Genomic DNA, 20,849 nt, shown 5'->3' on the forward strand with positions numbered 1-20,849 from the left:
ATTAACATCCTGGTGCCAAACCGTAGATGCTAGTTAGTGGGACAGGCCTGAATCTTTAAAGGGGCTGCACCAGCTATCCATATTCCAGAGAATTAGAGCATCTAAATGGCCGAGGCTAGCATAGTCAGGTGCATGTTGTGACAGGGCCCTCTCCTCTATGGCCCTGGCCACTCAGAGAGAAGATGATGGTAGTCATGGATGAGAGCCAGATCCAAGATGTCCCTATCAGGAAGCCAACACCATTCCTTGGGTCTGAATCCCCCCCAGTCTACGAGGAACTACCGAACGCCTTGAACAGTTTATGAATCCAGAATTCTTTTTACGATGAAGTCCTGTTCCCCATCGATAAACCTGGGTGGTGGTGGGACTGATGGTGGTGAGGGTAAAGGACTGGTGTTCACAGGTTTTAATTTGGAAAGGTAGAATGTGGGATTGATTTTGAGGGTCTTGGGGAGCTGCAAGATGTAACCCACCAAGTTTACTTTCTTTCTGAAGGGTCCAATGAACTTGGGAACCAATTTCCTACACTCCACTCAGAGTGACAAATCCTGAGTAGGCAGCCAGACCTATTAACCAGGCTACAAAGCTGGTCCCTGTCTTCTCTGGCTTTTAGCCTTTATTTCAGCCTTCCAGGTTCTCCCTCACTCTGGTCCATTTTTCCTTGCAGCGTCAGACGAGATTTTCAGCCGCAGAAACCCAAACCTCGATCTCCTGCTCGGGGAAAAGTAGTGGAGAATACACAAATTGCCATTCGAGTGCGGACGTCTCATGCTCAAGAGTGCTGTAAAGTGTTGTGGGTGACCCCTGCCCACCTCAGATTCTTGCGCCACTCATCTGTTTTTTCTGAGGCCAGGCACCTTAGTTCACCTGTTTCACATACTTCGTCTGGCCATTCGACTGCGGGTGAAACCCAGAGGAAAGACTCACTCTTGCCCCAGTCAACGTACAGAATGCCCTCCAAAAGCATGACGCAGATTGTGGACTGTGGTCCAACATAGTGCCCAAGAAATCTGTGGATCGTGAAGACCTGGTGCAGGACAATTTTGGCCATTCCTGCTGCAGAGGGTAGTTTGTCCAAGGCAATGAATTTGCATGCCTTCAAAAACCAATCTATAATGAACAAGTTGATGGTCTTTCCTTTGAAAGGCAGAAGGCCTGTGACATTGTCCATGGAGATATGCATCCATGGTCTCTCTAGAACAGGTAAAGGGTGAAAGAGCCTTGAGGTTGTGCACAAGGCTCCTTGTTCTGAGCGTACACCTCATATACCTGCGCGTATTGTCGGACCTCTCACCATTCCAGGCCACCGGTATCTTCTCTTAATGAACCCGAGGGTCCTGGCAATCCTTGGGTGAGCAGTCATTCTTGATATGTGTCCCCATTGAAGTACCTGAGACCTGACGGAACTTAGCCATATTGTTCTTGGGAATCTCCCCTTGTGACAATAGACAGTAGGCCATTCAACCCTTTGAGCCAGCACCACCATTCACTGTGATCATGGCTGATCATCCACAATCAGTACCCTTTTCCTGCCTTTCCCCCCCATATCCCTTCACTCCACTATCTTTTAAGAGCTTTATCTAACTCTTTTTTGAAAGAATCCAGAGAATTGGCCTCCACTGCCTTCTGAGGCAGAGCATTCCACAGAACCACGACCCTCTGTGTGAAAAAGTTTTTCCTCAACTCCGTTCTAAATTGTCTACTCCTTGTACTTGGGCCTTGTGATCAAGTGCATCGATTCCCTGATGAACCAGCGCTATCATCTTAGCTTGGGGCAAAATGGTGGTCGGCTGCTCCTCTCTTTCAGGTTCATTGAACTGACAAGACAAGGCATCTGATGCTTGAGCCCGGTCGATAGGTCAGGGCGCAATTGAAGCGGTTAAAGAAAAGAGATCACCTAGCCTGCCAGGAATTCAGTCTCTTGGCCTCCTGAATACAAGCCAGGTTCTTGTGTTCTGTCCATACAAAAAGGGGGTCTTTGGCTACCTCAAGCCAGTGACACCATTCTTCTGAAGCTACCTTGACGGTGAGCAGCTCACTACTTCCGATGTCGTAGTTCGCCTCTGCCAGGGATTGCTGCCTGGAGAAGAATGCACACAGGCGCAGTTTATTGCCCGAAGATATCCGTTGCGAGAACACTGCACCCACTCTGATGTCCGAGGCACCCACCTCCATGATGGAGGGAGGGTCCAGGCTAGGTGAAATCAAAACGGGAGCTATCATGAACCTCTGTTTGAACTCTGCGAAAGCAGCCACCCCTCCCCCTCCCCCCCAGTTCGGTAGTCTAAACAAAAGGGTCAGTGGATCTCTTAGGATGCTGTGGCAAGAGTCCAGGTCACCGGCAAATTTCTCTGGCGTCGGAGGATGGACTGACTCCACAGAGTGACTGACAGACAGCCTCACCCGAGTGACGCTGGCTCCCTCCTTGGTGCATGGCGACCTGGAGGCCGTGTATCTCCAGGCTTTGTCTAGGAATTTTCTTGCTGTGTTGGCCACAGCTGGCGAGAGGCTCTGTTACCCTGCTGGGACCATGATAGGCTCAATTTTACTGTGACAGGACACCTAGGAAAGGATGGTTAGGACACAAGAGACTGAAATCAAGACTCATTATGAGACTGAAACAAAGACAGGGTTCTAAACTAGACAATAAACAAGAATCCAGAATTGAGCTGGTGATTGAGCCCCGAACCTCAGTTCAGGTGCTCTTTAAATATTAAAATCCTGGCGCAAAATCATGCCCCCCCAATTAGCGGGGCGTGCCTGAATCTTTAAAGGGGCCACACCAGCTATCCATATTCTGGAGAGTTAGAGTGTCTAAACTCCGGAGGCTGGGGCGACTGGGTGTGTCGTAACAATGTAAGAGGTAAATCCTTTACACGGAGTGGTGGGTGTGTGGAACGAGCTGCGTAGAGGCAGATACATTAGGGTAATTTAAGAAACTCTTAGATAGGCACATGGATGATAGAACAATAGAGGACTATGTAGGAGAGAAATTGATCTGAGAGTAAGTTATAAGGTCGGCACAACATCGTGGGCTGAATGGCCTGTACTGTACTGCACTGTAATGTTCTTTGTTCTATGTTTAACTATATATAAACAAAGACTGACAAATGAACAATCAACCAAAAGAAGATAAACTGCAAGTAAAAATTAATCCTGAGAACAAGAGTGGTAAAGAGTCCTTTAAATTGAGTCTGTAGGTCATGGAATCAGCTAGTGTAGTGGTAATTGAGGTTATCCACACCAGTTCAGGTGTCTGATGACGGTAGGGTTAATACAGTTTCTGAACCTGGTGACGTGGGACTTAAGGCTGCTGTACCTCCTGCCTGATGGCAGCAGTGAAAAGAGAGCATGGCCTGAGTGATGGGTAGTCTTCATAAGTAGAGATAATGCCATTAACCCTTTGTGTACGTCTCCAATTTACAGATTGATTTTTCACCATAATCAGTCATGCGCCAATCTCCACACACGGGACTATATTGTCGCGAAGTACCAATTTAACAAGTTTCTCTTCCATTTTATTCCTGATGAAGGATTTAGGACTGAAACGTTGACTGTTTACTCCTCTCCAGAGACCTGCTGAACTTGTGTTGCTCCGTTGTTCTGGCATCTGCAGAATCTATTGTCTTTACGAAATATACTTACATCTTTCATTCATCAGCATATTTCTTTCACCCACTCCCTAGTTGTGGGACTTGTCCTAAAGTTTAATAAGTGCCAATGCTGATAGTTTTAAGTAAATTAAACAGTATGATTGCCATCTGTCTGCACACCTCACTGCATCAGCAAAGCAGCCAACGTAATCTAGGAACCCTGTCATCCCAGGCATTCTCTTTTCCCCCTACCTCCCCACCGCTGAACAGAAGAATCAAAAATCTGAAAGCATGTACCACCAGGCTCAAGGACAGCTGCTATCCCGCTGTTATAAAACTATTCACTAGACCGCCTTTATGGTAAGATGGAACCTTGACCTCACGATCTACCTCGCATGGTTGTACACGTTATCGTCCACACTCCAATTTATTCTGCACTGTGTACTGCTCTTCCCTTGTCCTAGCAGAATGGCATGGAATGCTTCATATGGGTGGCAAGCAAAGCAAAGTTTTTCACATGTGACAATAATAATAAACTAATTATTAAATCAATTACTATAAAATGCAAACATGAAATCTCCGAATAACTCCACAATACATGTCTAAAATTTTTCATATTTTGTCTCCTAGGGACTGGTTATTCCAAGCCCCTGACCAATTTGGGACCCTTTACATTATTTCTACCAACCAGCAAGGCTTTTAATGGAGTGAATGTAAGTATGCAGAGAACACACACACAATGCTGGAGGAACTCAGCAGGCCAGGCAGCATCTATGGAAAAGAGTAAACAGTCGACGTTTCGGGCCAAGACCCATCATCAGGACCCAGTAGGTCAACTGTTTACTCTTTTCCGTAGATGCAGCCCGGCCTGCCGAGTTCCTCCAGCATTTTGTGTGTGTTGCTTGGAATTCCAGCATCTGCAGATTTTCTCTTGTAAGCATGCAGGGGTTAACCTGATGGAAAACATCTCTCTCGATGGCAGCTTGGTGGAGTGGATTACAGGGAGCAACATGAGAAAGGATTGGGGATGTACGGCGTAGGGAAAGGGGCAGCTGGAATGGGGACGGCGTTGGGTACGGGAAAGTGGAAGGGACATCATGGGGGCAGGTGGAATCCATCATTAAGGACCTTCTCCATCCAGGATGTGCTCTCTTCATGTTGCTACTATCGGAAGGAAGTGCACGGCACTAAAGACCCAGACACAGTGTATTATGAACAGATTCTTCCCCTGTGCCATCAGATGTCTGAATGGTGCATGAACCCATAAACACTGCCTTGTTACTCTTCTTTTGCACAATTTATTTTGTAGCACAATAGTTTTTAAGTCTTGCAATGTACTGCTGTTGCAAAACAGATTTTGTGACAAGGCTGATTCTGATGACCATGGGTCCAAGAAGGTGGGGGTACAGGAAGAGCGGGTGAGGTTACCTGCTGCATGTTCCTGTATCGTGGATCATTGACAAGGTTTACCTCCCGGATATAGCAAGACAAATTGGGGAGTCACGGTAGTGTAGTGGTTAGTGAAAGGCTATTACAGTTCCAGTGACCTGAGTTCAATTCTACCGCTTTCTGTAACGAGTTAATACGTTCTCTCTGTGGTCACATGGGCTTCCTCCGGGTGCTCCAGTTTCCTCCCAGATCCAAAGACGTACAGGTTCGTAGGTCAATTGGCCACATTAATGTGATGGTGTAGCATGGGCTCGTTGGGTCAGAAGGGTCTGTTACCATCCTGAATCTCTAAATAAAATAAATAAATTGAACAAATCAAAGCTTATTTTCAAAAATTATCTTTTTGATGAAGTTCAATCCCATCCCCATAAATTCACATACTCCACTTGCCTCTCCAATCCCTGCCTTTGCTGCACCTTCTCTCCAAGCTCCGGTTGACTCCCAGAGCCCTGGCTGGCATTACTGTGTCCCAGGATCCTGGCTGCTCAATCAAATCTCCAGCTCTTCTTTTGGGTGGATGTTAAAAATCCCACAGCACAACACGGAGCCAGTCACAGTCAACCTTTGAAGTGTCATGGGTAATATTTATAGTCAGAACATTATTGTCATCCCTCAAGACTACGAGGTTGCAGTGCACCTCCAGTCAGTGCAAGACAGATATTTAAAATGCATGCAGGATATGGCTTAATTTTTAAAAACGCCCTTGTTTACATGCAACCAGTGACTTTGATGACCCATAGCACTCAAAGGCCATTGACAAGGTGGGGTGTAGCATTATTCAGCTTCACAACAGCCCCCGGGAAGAAGCTGCTTCTCAGTCTTGGCTAAGACTTGGCTACCAAATGGCAGGAGATCGAACAGACGGTGTCCGGCGTGAGCTGGGTTTTTAATGATATTACGAATGCGCCATGGCATCGAGGGTTGTAGATTGTCTCCAGGTCCAGTAGTTGAGTCCCAATGATGTGCTAAGCCTTCCTAATCAGCTGTTGGAGTGCTTTGTGATCTGTTGGCCAGCAATTTTTGGGGCAGATTAGCTCTCCTTAAGCACTTCAGGTAGTATAGTCACTGTTAGACCTTCCCTATTGACCTATTCTGATGGCAGAGGGGAAGAAGCTATTCCTTCAGGCTCCTGTAACTCCTGCCCAACAGGAAGAGGGCTTGTCAATGAAGACAAGTGGGTGTTAAAAACAGTCCAACCAATGGAAGCTGCTGTTAAATTAGAGATAAGTTATCAGTCATGCAGTAGAGCCTCAGGAACTTCCCGAAGTTGCTATAGAAATGCAGAATCCAGTTTCCCTCCTTGTAACTAGACAAAGCAGTAATGTAGCAGTTATCCAAATGCTATTACGGTCAATTCCCGCCACTGTCTGTAAGGAGTTTGTATGTTCTCCCCATGACTGCATGGGTTTCCTCCAGGTGCTCTGGTTTCCTCCAAAGGTGTATGGGTTAGTAGGTTAATTGGTCACATGGGATTAATTGGGTTGCGGATTAATTAGTCAATGAGCCAGAAGGGCCTGTTACCATGCTGCATTGCTAAATAACCCTAAATAAGTACTAAATTAGGCATCTAAAGAAAATGTACAAAGTGAACTCTGCTTCTAGCAGCTATTTTGCATTTAACACAGATGCAAAGTCTCTTAAGGGACAAGGACAGAACAGAGTACCTCGCAAAGCTCCACATCATCGCTGGGCAGATGAGTGTGGCAGACTTGAACGCCACTGATGAATTTTTCACTTTGACTGGGAGATCAGGAGTGACTATACTCAGAGAAAAGGTGAGTTTGCGATGTGATAGATACACGCAATGAAACGAACATCTAACTTTGCATTCCTTGAACATGCCCTGAATAGTTCAGTTTAATGAGCTTGAAGGAACTTAATTCCCAGGAGCGCAATGGAAACACGTCAAGTAATTACTTCCTGGGAAGCCTCCAACCTGACGGCATGAATATCGATTTGTCTAACCTCTGGTAATTTCTCCACACCCCACTTCTCTATTTTCCATTCCCCATTCTGGGTCTCCTCTTATCTCTTCATATCTCCTCACTTTCCCATCACCTCCTTCTGGTGCCCCTCCTCCTTCCCTTTTTTCCATGGTCCACTGTCCTCTCCTGTCATATTCCTTCTTCTCCATCCCTTTACATCTTCCATCTATCACCTCCCAGCTCTTCAATTCATCCCACCCACCCGCCTTCTCCCACACCTGATCTCACCTATCATCTGCCAGTTTGTATTTCTTCCCCTCCCCCTCCCCCACTGACCTTATTCTGACTTCTTCCCTCTTCCTTCCCAGCCCTGATGAAGGGTTTTGGCCTGAAATGTCAACTCCATAGATGTTGCAGCACTTTGTGTGTGTTGCAAAATATTTTACTGTATCTTGGTACATGTGACAAAAATAAACTAATACCAGCACCAATACCAGTACTTTGGGAGGTGTTGTGTTCAATGCTGCAGAGTTCCAGCACTTACCATCCATCCTCTCAGAATTCTGAGTAGACATCCTCCCCAACTGGAGATACAAGGGGTTGCTGGAAACCTTCGGCAGTGCCCAAAAAGCTGTAAGAATTCAACAGGTCAGGCAGCATCAATGGAGGGCAGAGGACAGTCACCACTTTGAGTTGAATCCATTCATCTGGATGAGATTTCCAATGAAAGGTTTCGGCCCAAAATACCAACTGTCTTTGAACCTCCATCAATGCTATCTGACCCCTTATGTTCCTCCAGCTTTCTGTGTGTTCCCCCATTTGCCCCTGGTTGTTTGGGCTAAATGGTCCATGTCATTGAGTTGTACGATGCCTTTATAGAACAAAGAACATAGAACAGTACAGCACAGTTCAGGCCCTTCGGCCCACAATGTTGTGCCGAACCTTAAACCTGGCCTCTCATATAGCCCCCCCCCACCTTAAATTCCTCCATATACCTGTCCAGTAGTCTCTTAAATTTATCATTACTGTAACAAGCTTTAATGGAGTATATAGAACATTACAGCACGGTACAGGTCATGCAGATCATGATGTTGTGCCAACCTTTTAACCTAGTCTAAGATCAATCTAACCCTACCCTCCCACATAACCCTCCATTTTCCCTACCATCCATGTGTCTATCTAAGAGTTTCTTAAATGCCCTTAATGATTCTGTTCCTACCACCACTCCTGGCTGGGTATTCCATGCATCCACTACTCTGTGTGAAAAAGGCTAATTTCTGACATCCCCCTATAGTTTCCTCCAATCTTCCAATCCCTGAAAGGGTCAAATGTTCATTTCACTGTCAAAGTATGCAGGTACAGTACAACTCTACTCCAGATACCCATTAAATACAGAAAAACCATGGGTGTTGATGAAAGAAAAGACATTAACTCTTCCCCCCCACACCCACCCCGGCATGAAAAGGAAAAGAAACAAAACTCACAGACCCCAACCCTCATCTTTATTTGCAATCTACGCCCCTCATGATTTTATACACCTCTTTAAAATTACTATTCGTTCCCCTCACTCTAATGTGTAAAGCCCCAGGCTAGGTAAACTCTCTCTCAGTACCACAGGTCCTAGCAATATCCTCGTAAATCTCCTCTGCACCCTTTCCACTTCATAGACATCTTTCCCTCTTTGGTTTCTACCGACTCTCCACCAGATTTTTTTGCTCCAGGTTCTTGCAAATGCAAATCTCCAACATTCTGGCTCTCTGGGTATCTTCTGTTTACCTGAAGTTGTTCTTTATGCTTCTCTTCATTAGGATAATCAGCTAAGGCTACACATCTATGGAAATAATAAAAAGGCCCAAATCCTTGCTGGGAATATCGTCGCTTCCAACGGTCTAATACATATCATCGATAAGGTGATGGATGGTACTCAGCCTACAGTCAAGAGTGACAGACAGGTAAAATCATGTGACTGCTCTGTATTGGGGGTGTATGTAGATCATAACAGACAGGAACAGGACCTTCCTCCCACAATTCTGTGCAAAGCTAACTACATTAGTAACCAAATGCCCAATTACACTAATTCCCTCTGCCTACACAATGTCCGTGCCCTTCCATTTATGTGCACACTAGAACACAGAACATAGAACAGCATAAGCCTTCCGACCCACTCTAAGATGAATCTACCCCTCCCCTCACATATGGTCCATCTACTTTTCTTTCAGCCATGTGCCTATCTAAGTCTATTAAGAGCCCCTGTTGGGTTTGTGTTTACCACTACCATTGGCAGCACATTCCTCACACCTGCCAATCTCTGTGTTTAAAAACCTTCCTTCCAACACTTTGAAGTTATTAATTAATTAATTAAGGCATCCGTTAGTCTTGCGAGACCATGGATCTGCTCCTGGAAAGTCTTCACTCTCCAGGGCACAGGCCTGGGCAAGGTTGTATGGAAGACCAGCAGTTGCCCATGCTGCAAGTCTCCCCTCTCCATGACACCAATGTTGTCCAAGGGAAGGGCTTATTGACCCATACAGCTTAGCACCAGTGTCGTCGCAGAGCAATGTGTGATTAAGTGCCTTGCTCAAGGACACAGCACGTTGCTTCGGCTGAGGCTCGAACTCATGACCTTCAGGTCGCTAGTCCAATGCCTTAAGCACTTGGCCACGTGCCCACACTTTGAAGTTATACCCCCTTGTATTACCCATTTTCGCCCTCTGGCTATCCACTCATCCTCTTATCATCTTGTACACCTCTTGTCCTCTTTCCCTCCAAAGAGAAAAGCCCTAGCTCGCTCAACCTATCCTCATAGAACATGGTTTCTAAGCCAGGCATCAACCTGGTAATTCTCCTCTGCACATCTTCCTATAATGAGGTGAACAAAAGTAAACACAATATTTCAAGTAATACACACAAAATGCTGGAGGAACTCAGCATGCAGTCCTGGTGAAGAAAATCTCAGCCCGAAACATCAACTCTTTACTTTTTTTCATAGATGCTGTCTGGCCTGTTGAGTTTCTCCAGCATTTTGGGTGTATTACTTTGATTTCCAGCATCTGCAGATTTTCTCATTTGAATGGTCTGGTCAGAGTTTTATAGAGTTGCAGAATTACCATCTGGCTCTTGAGCTCAATTCCTCAACTAATGATGATCATATGCCTCTTAACAAACTTAACAACTTGCTGCAACTTAACCTTGAGGACTCTACGGACGTGAACCCCAAGGTCTCTCTGTCTCTCAACACTGTTATGAATCCTGACGTTAACCCTGTATTCTGCCTTCAAGTTCAACCTTCAAAAGTAAATCACTTCACACTTTTCTGAATTAAACTCTATTTCCTACTTGTCAGTGCAGCTTTGCATCTTTTCAACGAATAACACACACAAAATGCTGGAGGAACTCAGCAGGCCAGGGCTGATGAAGGATCTCAGCCCTGAAGCGTCAACTGTTGACACTTTTCCATAGATGCTGCCTGGCCTGCTGAGTTCCTCCAGCATTTTGTGTGTCTTGCTTGGATTTGCAGCTTCTACAGATTTTTTCTTGTTTGTGTTTGCATCTTATCAATGTCCCATTGTAACCTATGACAACCTGCTACATCGTCCACAACTCCACGAACCTTCCTACCATCTACAAACTTACTAACCCACCCTTCCACTTCCTCATCCTGGTCCCACCATATCGATGTAGTTGTAAAGAAGGCCAGACAGCTACTATACTTCATTAGGAGTTTGAAGAGATTTGGCATGTCAACAAATACACTCAAAAACTTCTATACATGTACCATGGACAGCATTCTGACAGGCTGCATCACTGTCTGGTATGGAGGGGCTACTGCACAGGACTGAAAGAAGCTGCAGAGGGCCGTAAATCTAGTCAGCTCCATCTTGGGTACTAGCCTACAAAGTACCCAGGACATCTTCAGGGAGCAGTGTCTCAGAAAGGCAGCATCCATTATTAAGGACCTCCAGCACTGAGGGCATGCCCTTTTCTCACTGTTACCATCAGGTAGGAAGTACAGAAGCCTGAAGGCACGCACTCAGCGATTCAGGAACAGCTCCTTCCCTTCTGCCATCCAATTCCTCAATGGACATTGAACCCTTGAACACTACCTCACTTTTTTAAATATACAGTATTTCTGTTTTTTGTACTATTTTAAATCTATTCAATATACGTACACTATAATTGATTTACTTAATTATTTATTATTATTATTTTTGTTTTATCTATTTTTATTTAATTTAATTTTATTTTATCTTTTTGTTTCTCTTCTATATTATGTATTTCATTGAACTGCCACTGCTAAATTATCAAATTTCACGTCACATGCCAGTGATAATAAACCTGATTCTGATTGTGATTCTGATTTATAAAAATTACAAACAGCAGAGGTTCCAGAACAGATCCCTGCAGAGCATCATTGGTCACCAATCTCCAGGCAGAATACACTCCATCTATTACTAATGTCTGCCTTCTGTTGGCAAACCAATTCTGAACCATCGCAGCCAAATTTCCCTGAATCCCATGCATCTGGCTTTCTGAATGAGCAGTAATTAAAGTGAACAAAAAATGTGGGGATCTATACACCCTCTGCCTGATTTTCTTCTGTGTATGTAAGAGCCAAGAGTTCCCTACAAATACACAATCACTGGCAGTCAATCAAAGAAGGCCCCCTTTATTCCCTATTTCTGCCTTCTGCAAGTCAGCCAGTCTTCTATCCATGCAAATATCTTTCCTGTAACACCATGGGCTCTTATCTTGTTAAGCAGCTTCATGTATGGCATCTTGACAAAGGCCTTCTGAAAATCCAAGTAAACATCATCCACTGATGCTTCTTTGTCTATTTTGCCTATTGTTTCCTCAAAGAATTCCAACAGGTTTGCCGGGCAAGATTTCCCCTTAAGGAAACCACACTAACTTTGGACTATTTTAACATTACCTCCAAGTACCCTGAAACGTCATCTTTAATAATGGAATCCAACATAGTTCCAACTACTGAAGTCAGGCTAACTGGCTTATAATTTCCTGTCTTTTCCTTCCCTCTCTTAAAGAGTGGAGCAACATTTGCAATTTTCCAGTCCTCAGAAATATTCCAGAATCTAATGATTCTACAAAGATCACCACAATCTCTTCAGCTATGTCTTTCAGAACCCCGGGCTGTAGTCCTTAGGATCCAAGTGACTTATCTACAAATCATGTAAATAAAGGAAAAATAATACTGAAAACATGAGTTGTAGAGTCCATGGAAGTGAGTCCATAAGTTGTAGAATTATGGAGAGTGAAGTTAATCCACATCGGTTGTAAGGTAATAACTATTCCTGAACCTAATGGTGTGGGGCATAAGGCTCCTGTATCTCCTGCCCAAAGGTACAGTAGTATTGGGAAGAGAGCAAGATTATCACAGCTGATAGATATCTTAACTCTGATGATCAATCTAAGGTCCACATCCTTTTTGTCTTTGCTTGGGAAAGGTTTATTAATGTGAGTTTTGATATTTACAGTTTATTTCCTCAGTATTGCAAAGATTTCTTTTTTGATGTGGGTAATTCCAAATTCTGCCTCTCTTGTTCTGTATGAAAAAATATCTCCCAGTATAATCTCCAGGTGTCTGAGCTCTAATTTTATGTAACTGTCTCTCTTCATTGTTCCCACCCATCCCCAACTCTGCCTTTTACCTCTAACCAGGGCAATAGTTTCTTTTTATCATTAATTTATTCCTACGGCAACGCTGACCTCACCCTTTCACAGTTGTGCACTTTATCCTATCCATCCTCCTCAACTTAAAACGCACATTTTATATCTTTCCGTCAAAGAAAATTCAATCTAAAATGATAACTATGTTTTTTTTTCCTTCCACAGATGCTGCCTGATCTGCCAAGTTTTCCCAGCTTTTTCTGTTTTTATTTCAGAATTCCAGTATCTGCAGTTTATTGACTGACCTTCAGTGGAACAATATCCAACCCATTGAATCTCTTTGGTCTTTTAGAGCACACCTTAACCTTACACACTCAAATGGAATATAAATGTAACCTGTAAAACCTTTTAACATTGATCATTCAACTTCCCTTGAAAATATTCTGCACTACAACTAATATTTCTATAGTTGCATTCTTGGGTGTATTGAGACTCTTGTGTGTTCTTCTCCTCAGAAAACACTCTACACAATAATTTCAGAAAATGCCAAGTTCAAGAAATTTATGGAACTGATACAGGTATGATTCAGTAGCTCATTTCATTGTCAAGCCAGCCTCCCCTTCATGAACTCTGTTTACGTTTCTCATTGCTTGAGTAAAGCAGCCTACATAATCAAAGTTCAGAAACGATCTCTATGAATGGTAGGCAAAACAAAGTTTCTCACTGTATCTCAGTATATGTGACAATATTAAAATGAATGTACCAGTTTATCAAATTCAAGAACTTCAGCTAAGATAAAGTATTTCAAGCTGATTCTAAAATCAATATTATCAAGTTTATCATCATTCAACCATATAGATGTAAACTGACCAAATGAAACAACATTCCTCCAGATCAAGGTGCATAACACTGTACATATATCTCACACACAACACAAAAGTCAATATCCTGTTAATTTTTTTAGAACATTTTAGTCTGAATTAAGGACGAGCTAAAAGGCTAACCCGACCTGCTGAGTTCCTCTAGCATGTTGTGAGTGAAGCTAAATGAAAGATGGGACATCAGATAATAACTCTGTCACTGACCTAGTCAGATGAATAAACAAGGACTAATGGTGAGTTTATGTAGATTTTGCTTTGATCTAATTTTCATTCTCTTTTAACATTCAGAGAACTGACCTTGACCAACTCCTACAAAGTCGTGGACCACTTACAGTTTTTATCCCAAACAAGAATGCTTGGAATAGCTTGGAAGATGGGACAATGACCTATTTGCTTTCTGCAGAGGTAGTAAATTGGTATTATTTTCTATAAATGTGCATTAATCTTCATGCCTGCATTGTAGTTAGGGTGGAATTTTGTGAGGCATATTGATAGAACACAATAGCACAGAAACAGGACCTCAGCCCATCTAGTCTGTGCTGTACCATTAATCTGCCTAGTCCCATTGACTTGTACCCAAACCATAGTCCTCCATAGCCTCCCATCCATGTACCGTCCAAATTTCTCTTAAATGTTGAAATTTAACCCACATCCACTGCTTGTGCTGGCAGCTCGTCCCACACTCTCACCACCCTCTGAGTGAAGAAGTTCCCCATCATGTTCCCCTTGAACATTTCACCTTTGCACGCTTAACACATAACTTTTAATTGTAGTCTCACCCAACCTCAGTGGAAAAAAGCCTTTCTGCATTTACCCTATCTATACTCCTCACCCTCATAATTTTGTATACCTCTATCAAATCTCCCCTTAATCTTCTGCACTAGAGCATGAAGTCCAATTCAACCTTCCCCTATAACTCAGATCCTCGTCCCAGCAACAACATTGTAAACTTCCTCTACACTCTTTCAGTCTTAGTTACAAACTGGACACAATACTCCAAATTATCCCTCATCAACATTTTATACAACTTCAACATAACATCCCAACTCCAATACTCAATATATTGATTTATGAAGGCCAATGTGTCAAAAACTTTCTTTACAACTCTGTCTACTTGTGATGCAACTTTCAAGGAATTATAGATCTGTATAAGAACATAAGAAATAGGAGCAGGAGAAGGCCATCTGGCCCATCGAGCCTGCTCTGACATTCAAAAAAATCATGGTTGATCTGGCCATGGAATCAACTCCACCCACCTGCCTTTTCCCCATAACCCTTAATTCCCCTACTATGCAAAAATATATCCAACCTTGTCTTAAGTATATTTACTGAGATAGCCTCCACTGCTTCATTGGGCAGAGAATTCTGCGGAGTCACCACTCTCTGGGAAAAGCAGTTCCTCCTCCTCTCCATCCTAAATCTACTCCCCTGAATCTTGAGGCTATGTCCCCTAGTTCTAGTCTCATCTACCAGTGGAAACAACTTTCCTTTATCGTATCTATTCCTTTCATCATTTTATATGTTTCTATAAGATCTCCTCTCATTCTTCTGAATTCCAGTGAGTACAGTCCCAGATGACTCAATCTCTCCTCATAGTCTAACCCCCTCATCTCTGGAATCAACCTGGTGAACCTCCTCTGTACTGCCTCCAAAGCCAATATACACTTCCCCAAGTAAGGAGACCAGAACTGCACACAGTACTCCACATTCAGCCTTGCCAGTTCACTCCTTTCTACCTCATACCTGAATTATCTACCACTCACCAAGTACTATCCTTGTTGGTCCTCCCAAAATACAACACCTCATGTTTGTCTGTATTAAATTCTATCTGCCATTTCTCAGGCCATTTTTTCTAGCTGGTCCAGATCCTGTTGCAAGCTTTGATAGTCTTCCCCACTGTCTACTGCACCCCCATCTTAATATCATCTACAAAATTACTGATCCAGTTTACCACATTATTATCCAAATCATTGATATAGATGACAAACAACAATGGACCCATCACAAATCCCTATGGCTTCCAGTCTGTGGTTGTGACATTTCCAGATTATCATCTAAAACCACTCACTGGCTTCTTCTGCAAAGCCAATGTCTAATCAAATTTACTACCTCATCTTGAATGCCAAGTGACTGAACTTTCTTGACCAACCTCCCATGCGGGACCTTGTCAAAAGCTTTGCTAAAATCTGTGTAGACAACATCTACTCTCTTGCATTCAACAACTTTCTTGGTAACTTATAGAACATAGAACATAGAACATAGAATAGTACAGCACAGTACAGGCCCTTTGGCCCACATTGTTGTGCTGACGCTCAAACCCTGCCTCCCATATAACCCCCACCTTAAATTCCTCCATATACCTGTCTAGTAGTCTCTTAAATTTCACTAGTGTATCTGCCTCCACCACTGACTCAAGCAGTGTATTCCACACACCAACCACTCTCTGAGTAAAAAACCTTCCTCTAATATCCCCCTTGAACTTCCCACCCCTTACCTTAAAGCCATGTTCCCTTGTATTGAGCAGTGGTGCCCTGGGGAAGAGGCGCTGGCTATCCACTCTTATCTATTCCTCTTAATATCTTGTGTACCTCTATCATGTCTCCTCTCATCCTCCTTCTCTCCAAAGAGTAAAGCCCTAGCTCCCTTAATCTCTGATCATAATCCATACTCTCTAAACCAGGCAGCATCCTAGTAAGTCTTCTCTGTACCCTTTCCAATGCTTCCACATCCTTCCTATAGTGAGGTGACCAGAACTGGACACAGTACTCCAAGTCTGGCCTAACCAGAGTTTTATAGAGCTGTGTCATTACCTCATGACTCTTAAACTCTATTCCTCTACTTATGAAAGCTAACACCTTATAAGCTTTCTTAACTACCCTATCTACCTGTGAGGCAACTTTCAGGGACCTGTGGACATGTAGCCCCAGATCCCTCTGCTCCTCCACACTACCAAGTATCCTGCCATTTACTTTGTACTCTGCCTTGGAGTTTGTCCTTCCAAAGTGTACCACCTCACACTTCTCTGGGTTGAACTCCATCTGCCACTTCTTAGCCCACTTCTGCAACCTATCAATGTTTCTCTTCAATCTTCGACAATCCTCTACACTATCTACAGCACCACCAACCTTTGTGTCGTCTGCAAACTTGTCAACCCACCCTTCTACCCCAACATCCAGGTCGTTAATAAGAATCACAAAAAGTAGAGGTCCCAGAACAGATCCTTGTGGGACACCACTAGTCACAATCCTCCAATCTGAATGTACTCCCTCCACCATGACCCTCTGCCTTCTGCAGGCAAGCCAATTCTGAATCCACCTGACCAAACTTCCCTGGATCCCATGCCTTCTGACTTTCTGAATAAGCCTACCTTGTGGAACCTTGTCAAATGGCTTACTGAAATCCATATAGATCACATCCACTGCACGACTCTCATCTATATGCCTGGTCACCTCCTCGAAGAACTCTATCAGGCTTGTTAGACACGATCTGCCCTTCACAAAGTCATGCTGACTGTCCCTGATCAGCTCATGATTCTCTAAATGTCCAGAGATCCTATCTCTAAGAATCTTTTCCAACAGCTTTCCCACCACAGACGTAAGGCACACTGGTCTATAATTTCCCGGACTATCCCTACTACCTTTTTTGAACAAGGGGACAACATTTTCCTCCCTCTAATCCACCGGTACCATTCCCATAGACAATGAGGACATAAAGATCCTAGCCAGAGGCTCAGCAATCTCTTCCCTCGCCTCGTGGAGCTGCCTGGGGAATATTCCGTCAGGCTCTGGGGACTTATCTGTCCTAATGTATTTTTATAACTCCAACACCTCTTCTCCCTTAATATCAACATGCTCCAGAACATCAACCTCACTCTTATTGTCCTCACCGTCATCAAGTTCCCTCTCATTGGTGAATACCAAAGAGAAATATTCATTGTGGACCTCGGTCACTTCCACAGCCTCCAGGCACATCTTCCCACCTTTATCTCTAATCGGTCCTACCTTCACTCCTGTCATCCTTTTGTTCTTCACACAATAGAAGAGTGTCTTGGGGTTTTCCTTTACCCTACTCGCCAAGACCTTCTCATGCCCCCTTCTTGCTCTTCTCAGCCCCTTCTTAAGCTCCTTTCTTGCTTCCCTATATTCCTCAATAGACCCATCTGACCCCTGCTTCCTAAACCTCATGTATTCTGCCTTCTTCCACCTGACTAGATTTTCCACCTCACTTGTCACCCATGGTTCCTTCACCCTACCATTCTTTATCTTCCTCACTGGGACAAATTTATCCCTAACATCCTGCCAGAGATCTCTAAACATTGACCACATGTCTATAGTACATTTCCCTGCAAAAACGTCATCCCAATTCACACCCGCAAGTTCTAGCCTTATAGCCTCATAATTTGCCCTTCCCCAATTAAAAATTTTCCTGTCCTCTCTGATTCTATCCTTTTCCATGATAATGCTAAATGCCAGGGAGCGGTGGTCACTGTCCCCCAGATACTCACCCACTGAGAGATTTGTGACCTGACCCGGTTCATTACCTAGTACTAGATCTAGTGTGGCATTCCCCCTAGTCAGCCTGTCAACATACTGTGACAGGAATCTGTCCTGGAGACACTTAACAAACTCTGCCCCGTCTAAGCCCTTGGAACTAATCAGGTGCCAATCAATATTAGGGAAGTTAAAGTCACCCATGTTAACAACCCTGTTATATTTACACCTTTCCAAAATCTGCCTCCCAATCTGCTCCTCTGTATCTCTGCTGTTAACAGGTGGCCTATAGAATACTCCCAATAGAGTAACTGCTCCTTTCCTGTTCCTGACTTCCACCCATACTGACTCAAAAGAGGATCCTGCTACATTACCCACCCTTTCTGTAGCTGTAATAGTATCCCTGACCAGTAATGCCACCCCTTCTCCCCTTTTTCCCCCTCTCTATCCCTTTTAAAGTACTGAAATCCAGGAATATTGAGAATCCATTCCTGCCCTAGTGCCAGCCAAGTCTCTGTAATGGCCACTACATCTTAATTCCATGTATGTATCAAAAAACACTATGACATTGGTTTGACACGTCTTACCATACACAAAGCTATGTTGATTCTCCCTAATCAGTCATTATCTAGCCAAATACTTACATGTTCAGTCCCTTGGAATACCATTTAATAACTTTCCCACTACAGGTGTCAGACTCACCGCCCTATAATTTCCTGGTTTATTCTGAGAGTCTTTATTAAACAATGGAACAACTTTAGCTATTGTCCAATCCTCCAGCATCTCACCCGTGGCTAAGGATACTTTAAGTATCTCTGTTAGGGCCCCTGTAATTTCTGTGCTAGCCTCCCACAAGATCCCAAGGAACACCTTGTCAGGCCCTGGGGAGTTATCCACCCTAATCTGCCTCAAGACAGCAAACACCTCCTCCTCTATAATCTGTATAGGGTCCATGACCTCGCCGCTGGATTGCCTCACTTTTATAGACTCTGGGTCCATCAGAGTAAATACAGATGCAAAAAATCTATTTAAGCTCTCCCCCAACATTTTCAGCTCCACAGTAGAGTACCATTTTGATCTTCCAGAGAACCAATTTTGTCTAGTGCTGTCCTTTTCCTCTTAATTTATCTGTAGAAGCCATCAGGTCTTTCCTTCACATCATGTCTTCATTTAACCCCCCCGATCCCCTGAAGTGTTCTCTTGCATTTTTTATACTCCACAGGTACCTCATTTGTTCCTGCCTGTCTATATCCGCTATACATCTCCTTCTTTTTCTTAAACGGGGCCTTAATATCTCTCAATGCAAGGTTCCCTAAACCTGTTAACCTTGTGTTTTATTCTGACAGGAACATACAAATTCTGCACTTTCAAAATTTCACTTTTGAAGGCCTCCTACTAACCAAGTACACATTTGCCAGAAAACAACCTGTCCCAATCTACACTTGCCAGATACTTACTGATCCCACCAAAATTGGCCTTTCTCTAAGTTAGAATCTCAACCCACGGACCAAACTTTCTCCAGAATTACTTTCAAACTAATGGCATTATAATCACTAGGTGCAAAGTGTTCCCCTACACAAATTTATGTCATGGGCCCTGTCTCACTTAAAAATAGGAGATCTAGTATCTAGTTGAGACTTCTATGTAAGGAAACTTAAGGCAACTTTTCTCAACACATTTGCCAAACTCTTTCTCATCCAGCCCTTTTACGGTATGGGAGTCCCAATCAATATGTGGAGTGTTAAAATCACAATCTTCATGAATTACAAAAAGTTGGCTTGCAGGTACAGCAGGTTATTAAGAAGGCAAACGGAATATTGGCCTTTATGGCTAGAGGGATTGAATTTAAGAGCAGGGAGCTTATGCTGCAACTATTCAGGGTACTGGTGAGGCCGCACCTGGAGTACTGTGTGCAGTTCTGGTCTCCATACCTGAGGAAGGATATACTGGCTTTGGAGGCGGTGCAGAGGAGGTTCACCAGGTTGATTCCAGAGATGAAGGGGTTAACCTATGAGGAGAGATTGAGTCTATACTCTCTGGAATTCAGAAGAATGAGATGGGATCTTATAGAAACAAACAAAATTTTGAAAGGGATAGATAAGAAAGTTGTTTCCATTGGTAGGTGAGACCAGAACTAGGGGACATTGCCTCAAGATTCAGGGGAGAAGATTTAGGACAGAGATTAGGAGAAACTATTTCTCCCAGAGTGGTGAATCTGTGGAATTCTCTGCCCAGGGAAGCAGTTGAGGCTTCTTTCACTAAATATTTTTAAGACACAGTTAGATAGGTTTTTACATAGTAGGGGAATTAAGGGTTATGGGGAAAAGGCAGGTAGATGGAGCTGAGTTTACAGACAGATCAGCCATAATCTTATTGAATGGCGGGGCAGGCTCGAAGGGCCGGATGGCCTACTCCTGCTTCTAATTCTCATGTTCTTATGTTCTTATGTTATGTTCCTTACAACAATCTGCAATCTCTCTACAAACTTGCTCCTCTAAATACCACGGACTATTGGGTGGTCTATCATATAATCCCTTTAATATGGTCATAGCTCTCTTATTCCTTTGTTCTACCCTTAAAATCTCACTAGACAAGCTCTTCACTCTGTCCTGACTGAACACTGCTGTGACATTTTCCCTGACTAGTGATGCCCTCTTTAATCCCTCCTGCTCTATCATGTCTAAAATAACAGAACCCTGGAAAACTGAGCTGCCAGCCCTGCCTCACCTTCAATCAAGTCTCACTAATGGCTACAATGTCATAATTCCATGTGCTGATTCATGCCCTAAGCTCATCCACCTTTCCTACAATACTCGTTGCATTGAAATATACACAGCTCGGAACATTACTCCCACCTTGCTCAGCTTTTTGATTCCACGCTTTCTC

At 43.6% G+C, this 20,849-nt stretch overlaps 1 protein-coding gene across 6 annotated transcripts in view; it reads left to right on the forward strand.

Moving 5' to 3' along the window:
• The window catches only part of stab2 (stabilin 2), a 215,217-nt gene that overhangs the window by 34,654 nt on the left and 159,714 nt on the right, over nt 1-20,849 (forward strand). For all 6 annotated transcript variants that reach the window (XM_063058388.1, XM_063058389.1, XM_063058392.1 and 3 more), the window contains 5 exons: nt 4,224-4,306; nt 6,668-6,817; nt 8,776-8,919; nt 13,108-13,170; nt 13,762-13,878. In XM_063058388.1, coding sequence (XP_062914458.1) covers nt 4,224-4,306; nt 6,668-6,817; nt 8,776-8,919; nt 13,108-13,170; nt 13,762-13,878 — 557 coding nt within the window. The remainder of the gene's footprint in view (nt 1-4,223; nt 4,307-6,667; nt 6,818-8,775; nt 8,920-13,107; nt 13,171-13,761; nt 13,879-20,849) is intronic.

The sequence above is a fragment of the Mobula hypostoma genome, chromosome 9 (assembly GCF_963921235.1).
Source record: "Mobula hypostoma chromosome 9, sMobHyp1.1, whole genome shotgun sequence".
Lineage (NCBI taxonomy): Eukaryota > Metazoa > Chordata > Chondrichthyes > Myliobatiformes > Myliobatidae > Mobula > Mobula hypostoma.